This window comes from Gouania willdenowi, chromosome 4, assembly GCF_900634775.1.
Source record: "Gouania willdenowi chromosome 4, fGouWil2.1, whole genome shotgun sequence".
In the NCBI taxonomy this organism is placed as follows: domain Eukaryota; kingdom Metazoa; phylum Chordata; class Actinopteri; order Blenniiformes; family Gobiesocidae; genus Gouania; species Gouania willdenowi.
In genome coordinates this window covers 34,657,301-34,670,042 of record NC_041047.1, presented here as the reverse complement: position 1 = coordinate 34,670,042, position 12,742 = coordinate 34,657,301, and the positions used below count along the sequence as shown (strand labels likewise).

Genomic DNA, 12,742 nt, shown 5'->3' with positions numbered 1-12,742 from the left:
GAAGCCTTCTTGAGTAAATTAACCGCCTGCAATCATCCACCTGAGACAGCGCCCGGGTTTTGAAAAAGATACACTCCTAGACCTCTGGTAAGTGAAAGCCCCCTCGGTTCCTTTCCTCACAGAGAAGGGAAAGGGGGGGGGCTAGCTCATACTGTTGTAAAAAAGAATTGTTTCCAGCTTTGACCTACACTCGGTGGGTCTTAATATCAATCCCACAAAATAGCGAGACGACTCTTAGACTTCCTATAAGAGGAGGTACAATTAGTCTTATCTTTTATTAGAAAACAATAATAAAGGATAGGCAGCCAGCCTCGGTGACAAGGTAGAGGGGGAATTCTTGTATTAAGAACGGCAGTTTTAGATCCCCTACCGTTATAAAGTCCCGCGGGCTAACGACAATAATGTATACATATGAATATATATTATTTCTTAATATATATTTCTTATATATATTATTTCTTAATGTATTTTATTTACAAGTAAAAAAATTTTTGTGTGTATGTATATAATGTATACATTAAATGCAAAGGAGCAATTATTAACAGGAAATTAGCCTCTTTTGTTCCCTGTCCTGCTGTAGTAGCCTAGCATAGCATTAGCCTGTGGTTTTCTGCACTGTTTTCATTGCACTGAAGAATTTGGATAGTTTTTTATCTCTAAAATAAAGCATTTGACCAAATATTGATGGCTTTCTATTTTTATTTTAGGCTAGAGTCTTATATTTATCATCAATGTGTATTTTTGATGCTAAATATTAAAAAGCATCAAATATATCAATAGATGTATGTATATAATGTATACATATGAATATATATTATTTCTTAATATATATTTCTTATATATATTATTTCTTAATGTATTTTATTTACAAGTAAAAAATTTTTTGTGTGTATGTATATAATGTATACATATAAATGTATTTGTATATAAATACATCAACTATATTTCAATTGGTATATATATAAAGATACTAATATATATTTAGTTCAATATATATTTGTTTTGATAACATTTTATTTTTAATATTTTATATACATTTTAAATGTGTATGTGTACATATGTTTGTATATAATATTGTATACATATAAATATATGTATATAATTACATCAAATAAAAAACCTAAATAATTTAATCAATAATCAGTATATTGATGCTAATATATATTTAGCATTAATAAATATTTCAAAATCCCAAATCTCCTTTGGGATTAAAACGTTTTGTTATTGCAATGAAATAAATTTATTTATTTTATTGCTTAATTGTGACCATCACCAGCCCTCCTTAAGGAAGGGTAAGAAATATTATTATAGGGAGGATATAAAAAGGGAGAGCAGTGTTACACCTGGGTGGAGGGGAAGGGGGAGGGAGCAGGGAGGAGAGACTCAAGGCAGGAAATAGAAAGGGTGGAGAAGAATAGATTATTTTACAGTGAGAGTGAGATGTGAAGTTGTAGAACATGTTGTGTTTATTATGTTGTGTAATCAAACCAGTATAGTGTCCAGTGTGAAGCTTATGTATAATGGTGGTGTCTGTGGACAGGGGGAATGAGTGAGTGGTAGTACCTAAAGCAGGTATTTAGGATCAACGTGTCTAAAGTTAAGCCCAGTACGAGTTTTATCCACAGTCTAAGACATGTCAGTGCATCATAAGTGTAAGAACCAAGATTGTAAACCCAGGAGCCGCCCCGGGCCCGCAGATGCAGTCAGGCCACCAGAAACAGTGGGGATCCCAGGCCGAGAAGCAGCCACCGCCCCCACACACACATCCGAGAAAGCTCCAAGGAGCCGAGCACCCAGCCCCAACCCCCAACCCCGCGAACCGGCACCAGCCCAGCAGGACCACATAGCCCCAGCCGGCGCAAGAACAGCAGCCCAGGCCCCGCCCCCCACTGGACAGCGTAGGCCACGGGGCAATGCCTCCCACCGGTGCCCGTGCGAGCAGGGGCCGCCACTGCGGGAAGGAGGCACACAACCAGTACGGAGCGGCAGCCCCCAGCTAAAGGCGCCCTGGACCCACCCATCAGTCCGCAGTTAGCAGGACAGACCTACCAAGCGGCCGATACCGACCTCAACCACCGGAAGAGCTGGAGCTGCCCCCCAGCAAAGAGAATTATCCTGGAGTGCCAAGCAACCCCACCCCAACCCCGGTTCAGACACCAGCACCCCCCAGCACGCCCACACCCCAGCAGGCCGCTCCGGACCCGCACATCGTGGGGAACGCCCCCAAGGCAACCAGGAGACGAGACAAGCACCAAGCCACACTCGATAGGAAGAGGCACCCCCACGCCCCGCCAGGCCGGCACTGCCCGAAGAGACCCCACAAAGAGAGCCCCCAGCAACAGCCCCCCAGAGACCCACCGCCCCGCCATGCCCGACCGCACCCTCCTGATGTGTTTGTACTCTACACGGCGGCCCAGCCATCAACAGAGGGGCCGGGCCCCCACCCGACAGGCCCAAATATGTGTGAAACTACCCACCACCCTGTTATGGTGCCTCTCCATTCCCCAATGGAGAGGCACTTCCCTATGCCCTGAGTGTATAATGAATGTATGGAGTGCTATTAAATAAAGCCGTTGTTGTTTTTATGATGATTGTGTCTGTTTGGCCTAAATCTTTGAAGTGAACTTGAATGTTGTGGGAGGGGCTTGTTCAATGACAATAAATTATTCTATTTCATTCTATACATAGGTATATAGATAGGCACCAGCAGACCCCCGTGACCCTAATAAAAGGAGAAAGTGGGTCAGAATATATATATAAAAACACATCAAATATATATAAATTGATATATTGTATTGTTAACAATATATAGTAGATATATAGATATATATATAGATAGCATCAATATTTATTTTTTAATATTTCATTAACATTTTTAAATATATCATGTGTATGTATACACCCAACATGAATTCATCATGTTCATCATCACATATGTATGTGTATATACGTATATATGCATATGTGTGTATCCATAAAATGAAGAGTCCGTCCTTAAGACTGCTCTACTGTAAAGTGCCTTGAGATACCGTTGGTTATGATTTGGCGCTATACAAATAAAGATTGATTGATATAATGTATACATATATATATATATATATATATATATATGTATATATGTATATATCAAACACAAAATATGTATATTTTTGGTCAATATACGTATATTGATGCTAATATATATTTAGCATCAATATGTCTTTTTAAATCCTAAAACTGCTCTGGGATTTAAAACGCTGTATAATCTAGTGTCCTATGATAGTTTTTAAATCCCTGAGCAGGGCCACGTGTGCACTAATCTTCATCTTGTGCTGAAGAAGCAGGCGTGTGGATTAAGAAGCTTATAAAGTCCACGTGTTTTCTTCTGTGTTCCTTCTATTGTTGTTGTTGTGTGACATAGTGACGATGAACCAGAAAGTGGTGCTGGTCACAGGCTGCTCCTCTGGTATCGGCCTGGCCCTCGCCGCTCACATCGCCAAGGACGACAAGAAGAGGTTCATGGGTAACGTTTTTATTCTTTTGGTCAAGTCTAAAGTTGTTTTATTTAGTCAATCACATTCATGATTTTCACTCAAGAGTTGGGGTCAATTACATTTTTCAGTTATAATTACCATTTAAATTATCCATGTTTAATCACAACTCAAAAACACAATTATTCTTTATTAACAAAAAGTCATTTACAAATACGTTCTCAATTACTAAACTTCAATTACAATTAATCACAATTACTGATCCTTTGATAAATATTCCTTATTAAAAGTGACCTTCTTCCTGTGTTAGCTTTCTGTTAGCATCTCTAATGCTAACAGGTCAATTTGATCCATGTCTTAAATCAGTTGTAAAATACACTAATAAATATGATCTATCATCTAATTAGTTTCTCATCTATTGATGACCTTGTTAGGATTCATAATCAATGATAATATAGGTTTTAATGTTTTTGTTGTGGGCGTCTGAGCCTTTTTTCTGTTTCTATACCCTTAGATTACATATGTGTAGAACTGTACATAGAACTGTAACATGTGTTTGTGTTAAATTATAATGGATATTTTTATGGAATTGTAATGGCAATTACAATTACTTTTTATTTTATTTTATTTTTTTACTTTGTCTGCACATGCTGTCAAAGGTCAATTACAATTACAAAGACAATATCCAAAGTCAATAACAAATTAATTACAAATACGACAGCAACATAATTTAAAAATTACAATTAAAATTACACCATAATTGTAATAATTATCAATGACACAAATACAATTATATCTGACCCCGTTAAGCATTACCTAGCATTAGCATTACCTAACATTAGCATTTGCAAAACAATAGCATAGCATTACCATCACCTAGCATTAATATTTACCTAGCATTAGCATTAGTTTTTAACAAGATATCAGAATATACTGTCTACCAATGTGGATTTTTGAGCAACTTTTCTACTTTTTTGAGTCCTTTTTTCTCATTGCAGTCTATGCCACCATGAGGAACTTGAGTAAGGGGGAGGGGCTTGTTGAAGCCGCTGGTCGGACTCTAGGACGGACTTTGGAGATTAAACAGTTGGACGTTTGTGACGAGAAATCCATCAAAGCATGTGTAGAAAGCCTGCCTGAGCGACGGGTGGACATCCTCAGTAAGAACACACTGAATACACAACTATCACATTAGAGCTACTGCTAATGCTAGGCTAATGCTAATGGTAGATTAAGGCCTGAGCGACGGGTGGACATCCTCAGTAAGAACACACTGAATACACAACTATCACATTAGAGCTACTGCTAATGCTAGGCTAATGCTAATGGTAGATTAAGGCCTGAGCGACGGGTGGACATCCTTAGTAAGAACACAGTGAATACACAACTATCACATTAGAGCTACTGCTAATGCTAGGCTAATGCTAATGGTAGATTAAGGCCTGAGCGACGGGTGGACATCCTCAGTAAGAACACACTGAATACACAACTATCACATTAGAGCTACTGCTAATGCTAGGCTAATGCTAATGGTAGATTAAGGCCTGAGCGACGGGTGGACATCCTCAGTAAGAACACACTGAATGTGAAACTAGCAAATTATTAGTTTGTTAGTGAGGATGAAGTAGGCATAGGTTTATGTTAATACTAAGCTAGTGTTAATGTTGCATTAATGCTAATGCTAAGTTAATGCTATTGCTTGGTTTATGCTGCTAATGTGAGGCAAATGTTACATTACTGTTAATGCTAGGCTAATGCTACATTACTGCCAATGCTAGGTTAATGTTAAGTCCATGGTATTGCTAGGCTAATGCTATTGCAAGGCTAATGTTAATGGTAGGTTAATGCTAATGCTAGGATAATGCTAAAGCTAGGTTAATGCTAACTCATGCTATGGTAATGCTAATGCTGATGCTAGCTAATCCTAACCTAACATTATCATTAGCCTAATATTAGCATTGGCTTAGTAATAACATTAACCTAACTTTAACACTAGCCTAATATTATCATTAGCCTAATATTATCATTAGCCTAATTTTAGCATTAGCTTAGCAATAGCATTAATCTAACTTTAACACTAACCTAATATTATCATTAGCCTAATTTTAGCATTAGTTTAGCAATAGCATTAATCTAACTTTAAAGGCAGCGTAGGTCATTTTCAAAAACTAGCATGATTTTGAATGTAGCATCTTCCAAGAGCTCCGCCTTTGCCCCTTCCCTCTCTGCTCCCTCTAAAGCCACGCCCCTCACTCACATGCACGTGCGCCGTGCTCCAATAGCAGACCTCAGCTCATCTCTTGTATTGTGTAGAAACTACGTTGTCTCATTCAGCAGAAAGTAAACATTATCATTATATATTGTAACGTCCGCTTATTCTACTAATCACCGGACGGGTCAGGTTGAACCAAACGGGCTTTATTTGGCTTACAGGGTTAAACACAGCTGCATACAGGGCTACTGTTATGGCCGTAACCCACGCCGCTAATGTCCTCACAATAGCCAACTAACACACCCCTCAAACACAGGCAACACTAACACGCGAGGGATCGAAAACGAGCAGGGAGACGTGGAAACGTGATTGGTTAAAAAAAACGAACCGTCTTTTTTCATTGGTCAAAGGTTTACAGCCGCTACAGATGATGGATTTTCTTTGTTCCTTTTTCAAAGAACATAAGATCTTAATTTCCGTCAGGACATAAAGACAATTTCAACCAAAAACTTAAAAAGTGTATCTGGAGAAAAATACCTAGCATTAGCATTAGCATGAACCAAACCTTCTCTGTGCTATAAACTAAAGAGTTTCCTCTATATTTCCCCTGTTCTTCCTCAGTCAGTAATGCTGGGATGGGTCTGATTGGACCCATTGAGTGTCAGTCTATTGATGAGATGAAAACAGTCATGGACACCAACTTCTTTGGCCTGGTGCGTTTACTGAAGGAGATTCTACCGGATATGAAGCGGAGGAAAAAAGGCCACATTGTGGTCATCAGCAGTGTGATGGGAATCCAGGGTGAGACATATCTATATATCTATATCTACACGGAAAACCTTTCAAAAGTCTGTTTCTACCACAATTTTTCATTTTTTTCTGTTTTTTTCTAGGAATCTTATTTAATGATGTTTACGCTGCTTCCAAGTTTGCAGTGGAAGGGTTTTGTGAAAGTCTGGCAGTTCAAGCCTTGAGGTTTAATCTCAAGTAAGCTGTGAATCGCTCAAATCAAAGTTTCTGAAAAGTGGTTTAGTTTTTAAAATACATGAAATAAAATGTCTGAAGTTTTAAACAGAACAAGGACACTAAAAACTATGGATTAGGATTAGGATTAGGATTAGGGCCACTGAGAAAAACAACACAAAAGCAAGGTCCAATGTTTTTATTATTATTATCAATGTTTTCATGTGAAAGTCAGAATTCTGATTTTATTCTCAGAACATTAAAAAAACACATCACAGGACAAAATACGATACAGAAAACTACTTTTCACAACATTTAGCAACAGACCACATTCAAAAAATGTGTTTTTACAGCAATTGTTGTTTTGTGATTTTTACTTTTCTTGTAAAAATGTAATGTCAATGTTAAATTTAAATGTTAAATCTAAATCTAAATTTTAAATTTAAATCTAAATGCTAAATGTTAAATCTGAATATTAAATGGTAAATCTAAATCTTAAATCTAAATCAAATTGGAAAATCTAAATCTAAATTTTAAATATGAATGTTAAATGTTAAATCTAAATATCACGAGGGAAACAAAATATTTAGCTAACCGGAAGTACCAAATTACAAGCTCATTGACGTATTTCAATTCAGATTTAATATTTAATATTTAGATATAGGTTTAACATTTAGATTTAGATTTTACATTTAGTTTTAGATTCAAAATTTAGATTTAGATTTAACATTTATATTTATATTTAATATTTAGTTTTAGATTTAACATTTTCTACAAGAAAAGTAATTATTACAAATTTCATAAATATTGCTGTACATCTGGTTAAAAGCAACTTCCAAAAATGTTTAAAAGTTTTTTAAACGTGTTTTGTTGTTAAATATTGTTACTGTTTATGTTAGCATGAGCAACTTTACAATCTGCGCCCCATGATACACACTACTGTGATGGTTTGTGTCCCACTGATTGTTTATTACTGAACAAAAAGAATAAAAACAGTGTTTGCTTTGCTCCTTCACAGTGTTTAAAAGTAGCCTTCAGCAGTAATTCAACTCACCTGGTTTCCATCATGTCCTTGTTCTCCTTCTCAGCATCAGCCTCATAGAACCAGGTCCAGTCATTACAGAATTTGAGCGTAAGGTTTTTGACGAGGGAATGAAGACGGACCTGAGCAACGCCGACAAAGTCACGGCCGACATGTTTACAAACGTTTACCTGAAAAACTACAAACAGATCTTTGAAACCCTCGGACAGACGGCTGAAGATATCGCTGAGGTAGGCACAATTATAATAAAAAAAAAAAAATCTTTTGCTGTTATAAATGTAATTAAATTGTGATTCAGATAATTGACTAATTCAGTGTCAGGCCTTGATTGAAAAGAAACTCTGACCTTCTTACACTGCAATGATTTATTATACTGCACTATTGTTTTGTTTATTATCCTGTTATATCAGAAAAACAAATTAAATTAACCCGTTATCATGGGAAAACAATGTCTCGTTTTCTTCAGATCTCCAGAAAATTAAGTCTCTATTACAGGAAATAAATAATAATAATAATAATAATAATAATAATAATAATAATAATAATAATAATAATAAATAAAATATATAAAAGCATTGTCCATTTCTCCTGTTCTTCTTCAGGTTTTTGGAGGTGGTTTGGTTGGCCAACAACATATCTTATAAAAGCGTGTTTTGTTAAGTTATATCATGTAGTTATATATGACTATATAACTACATGATATATACTGTATGACTTATAAGTTACAGTTGTAAAAATATTTATTAAAATAGTGTATTATGAAGTTTGCCTCCAATTTGATGTTTCTGTATTTCTGTTTTGGTTTGAAATTAATAAAATAAAATAATGATTGTTTATTTATTATTTTGTTTTGGTTTTAAAACAGAATAACTAAAGAATATACATGGAATACATGGATCGTCTCTGATTGGAGGGTCTGTCACATGGTACCAGAGACCACTGCAGATACAAGTATTAAACAGTTACAGATCGTATGTGTTCCAAAGGTCACATGTACAGAGACAGCCAATAGAATGTCCCGGTTCGATACGGACGTTAATACAGACACACAAAATGAATTGCACACACACACACACACACATTTGTTTATAAATCCTAATCCTACACACATGGATTGAAACACGCACACACAGATGAGGTACACACAAATAGTTTTGTTCCACTAATGGTTCCAGATGTGTTTGTGTCCATAGCACACCCTGAGGATCATCACCAGTGAGAACCCTCCGTTCCGCCATCAGACCAACACCCTGTACACCCCCATGACCACCCTGAAGTACGCAGACCCCAGCGGGGACCTGCCCATCGACACTTTCTATAAGATGGTGTTTGAACACGACAAAGTGTTCAGTGCCAGCCTCAACTTCCTCAAACTGCTGCGCTGGAGGAGCAGGAAGAGCTTCAGTGTGGAGAAGGACAAGAGCAACTGACTTCATCCAGCAGTTACAACTGGAATCACCTCATGAATAGTTGATTCTAATTATGGCATAAGTCATCGTAACTGGAAGAAATCTGTTGCTGTTGTAATCATACTTAGAATTTAAGTGAGTTTATGGGGCGCCGATCAAAGCGTTGCACATGCTAAAATAAACAGTAAGTTTTCACAACGTTTAGCACATTTTTTATGTTAATTTTGACCAGATTTAAAACAATGTTTGTGAAATTTGTGATGTTTACTTTTCTTGTAAAATATGTCAACTTTAAATCTAAATGTTTAATCTAAATGTTAAATCTACATATTAAATGTTAAATCAAAATGCTAAATTTTAAATATTAAATCTAAATTTCAATGTTAAATTTAAATGTTAGATGTTGAATGTAAATCAAAATTTTAAATCTAAATGTTAATTATTAAATGTTAAATCTAAATGTCACAGGTGAAACTAAATATTTAGCTAAAATGCAAATTCACCAGAAGTCCCTAAGTAAAGTCTCGTCGATGCAAACGAGCACTTGCCGTGGCCTATTCAGAAGGAGTGAATGCACTAGATTTAGTATTTAGATTAAAATATATAAGATTTGGATTTGAATGCAACATTTAGGTATAACATTTACAGGGTTCTCTCCAGAGCTGTTGAGCGTAGGGGCCCCCAATGTTGTAATTTTGCTCCCCTACTGAGCGATGGCGCCTCCTATGCTCGTAGGGGGGATTTTCTGTTGTTTTTTCCTTTTCAATCAGAACCATCGTAATAATTGTTGAAATCTGAATAATCCAGAAACACATACAGGGCTGCCAAGTTTCAGAAAATAACAGGAGTGAGACTTTAATGACATGATGCGTTCCGGCGAAAAAAAAAAAAGTGTCATTTCTTAACATGACTTTGTCCTGTTTTAACGTTGATTTCTACCTTCAGAATGATGTCATCACCTCCATACCAGCATCTCTCCCTGCACTGTGGCCTCCTAATGCTAGTTTTAATCAACCACAAATTACAAATGAAAACTAACAAGAATTTTGACAAAATACATTTTTTTGTCAATATTTCATATCAACAACTGTCCATCATTTATCTGGGGACATGTCTCATGTTGTAGGTGTTTATCACAGATGTTGATGATGACAGAGGCTCCCACTTAAAACACTGTGGCCCAAGGCAGTGCTACCTTTACCTCAGCTCTCCTTGTCTGCAACAGAAAGGACGTCATTAAAAAGATCATCATGTAAAAAACATTCAAACATCAAGTCATTTTTCACTGAATCAATGTCTATAGAAATACACTATTACATACAATAATAATCATAAGAACAGTTCAAATGAACAATAGATTAGACATTTGTTTCATTTACTATGTATTTATGATGATATAACCTACAAGTGTAATTCAGCTACTAGCAGTGTTTGTAACACTGCTCGTCGCTGGCCGAGGCAGGGCCGAGGGTGAGGATGGCAGGCAACGGAGCGGAGGCAGAGTCTGGTGCTGACAGGGACAGGATGGCTGGGGATTCCGAGAGGCAGAAGATCCAGGCAGGTATCTGGGGGAGTCTCCACGACCCAATGCAGACGGAGGCAGACAGACAGACGAGCAGGGACAGGAAGAGGCGGGACAAGGCAGAAAGAGAAGCCAAGCGAACGAAGGTTTCTGTTAGAAGCTCTGAGTCATTCAATGATCTGGCACTGACTGAAGACCAAGGTGCTGCCTTTATGAGGCTGCTCATTGCCTCCTGCAGGTGGAACATGTCAGAAATCAGGCCACTCACTCACAGCACCACTGAAACAAAGAAAAGAAGAACAGGGAAACAGCACCCCTAAGTGGCGCTAGAGGTGGAGGGCGTGACACTAGTGGTATAGTGACAGAAAAAATGCTCCACAGGCAAAAAGATTAATACCAATATATTAATTGATTAGGAAGCCAAACAAGGAAATTAATAAATGAGAAACTGATTGATGATAGATAATATTTATTAATGTATTTTACAGCTGATTATAGCATGAGAGATGCTAACAGACAGGTAACACAAGAGGAAGGCTACGGTTAACAAAAGTTATTTATTAAAGGATTAATAACTGAGAATGTAATTCTAATTGACTTTCAGGGGGAAAATAATAATTGTATTTTTAATTGTTCTATTGTATTTTAGGATCAATACTTTGAGCAAAGCAAATTATATTATTATCATCCCTGAACCTGAGACACTGGCTGTGCTTTTATTAACCATGGATGTTACAGTAAATACTTAATCACACTGAAAGGATTCTCTTACTTTGATATTTGTAAAGAAATAAAATAAAATAAATGTTCCCCTATTATCTAACTCAGTGGTTCTCAACCCGTTCAGTCCCAGAGAGCGGGGACCTCCAAAATAAAAGTCCCAGAGAGCGGGGACCTCCAAAATAAAAGTCCCAGAGAGCAGGGACCCTCCAAAATAAAGGTCCCAGAGAGCGGGGACCTCCAAAATAAAAGTCCCAGAGAGCGGGGACCCTCCAAAATAAAAGTCCCAGAGAGCGGGGACCCTCCAAAATAAAGGTTCGGGACCCTCCAAATAAAGGTCCCATAGAGCAGGGACCCCCACTGTAGCTGAAGGTGGTTGAACACAGACATGAACATTGAAGAACAGTCATGTGGAGACAAATATGGTGAAAAGAGGTTAAAAGTGACAATAATGGGTCAACATACAGTCTGTGACATTAGGTGTAAAAGTGGTTAAAAGGTTTTATAAGTGCTGACAATGTTCACACACACAATCATTTAGAACCATCAAAGATCTTATTTTATAATGAAATACAAATTTACCAGACAAACATCATTCAAGCTTAAAAGATAAGATGTATTTTATGTAATGTTCTTTGTTGTTAGTATTGTGTAGTTCAGTGTGTGTTTCCATAGTTACACTATTTGTTGGTGTGGTGGTTGAATGAGCTTGTTTTGAGTTGTGTATGAAGTGTTTTATTGGTGAGAAACACCTTTGGGGATGAGATGAACTGATCTGAGATCATGATGAATATGCAGACTGGGTTAAGAGTTTTGAACGTGTGACTTCCGTTTGGACCAATCAAAAAAAAAACTGTAATCAGAAATAAAATGGGTTAAAAGTGACCAAAAATGAGATTTTTCTCTTATTTTGTGTGTTGTTAGTTTTATTTAAATGATTCTCTTTCAGTGTGTGTGTTTTTGGTGTTGTTTGGTTGTTTCTCTGTTATTTTTGAAGACTATGATTTAAGAGGAATGCAACAGTTGATTTTGAGCAGTTGTATTAATTGATAGTTAGATTAACATACATCAGAAATCTCTCATTCATAAATGGTATTTTCCCAGACCAAATGAAAATCGCAAAAATCAGACCGATCCACAAGAGTGGAGACAAACGAGATTTCACCAATTATCGACCTATTTCAATATTACCGCAATTATTGAAAATTCTAGAAAAACTGTTCATGAAAAGGCTGGACAAATTCATAGAAGAGAATAATATATTACATGAAGGCTATTATGGGTTCAGAAAAGGACGTTCAACAGCAATGGCTATAACTGATACCACGGAAAATACAAGAGATGCATTAGAAAATAATATATATGTATTCGGCATTTGACACAATAAACCATGATATTCTGGAA

General features: G+C 36.8%; 1 protein-coding gene across 1 annotated transcript; it reads left to right on the top strand.

Annotated features, from left to right (window-relative positions):
- The first annotated feature begins 3,399 nt into the window (after positions 1-3,399).
- LOC114462187 (retinol dehydrogenase 8) lies at positions 3,400-9,117 on the top strand. Its single transcript, XM_028444883.1, has 6 exons — positions 3,400-3,502; positions 4,469-4,630; positions 6,304-6,483; positions 6,576-6,669; positions 7,734-7,917; positions 8,881-9,117. The coding sequence occupies exons 1-6, from the start codon at positions 3,406-3,408 to the stop codon at positions 9,115-9,117; spliced, it is 954 nt and encodes a 317-aa protein (XP_028300684.1). The 5' UTR covers positions 3,400-3,405.
- Positions 9,118-12,742: the final 3,625 nt, after the last annotated feature.

What these genes read in the sequence shown, in the direction of transcription:
- LOC114462187 (XM_028444883.1), top strand. Translation starts at nt 3,406, where the DNA reads ATGAACCAGAAAGTGGTGCTGGTCACAGGCTGCTCCTCTGGTATCGGC. An exon ending in GCCTTGAGGTTTAATCTCAA is followed by an intron (nt 6,670 to 7,733) that starts GTAAGCTGTGAA and finishes TCTCCTTCTCAG; the next exon opens with CATCAGCCTCATAGAACCAG. An exon ending in CGGCTGAAGATATCGCTGAG is followed by an intron (nt 7,918 to 8,880) that starts GTAGGCACAATT and finishes TTGTGTCCATAG; the next exon opens with CACACCCTGAGGATCATCAC.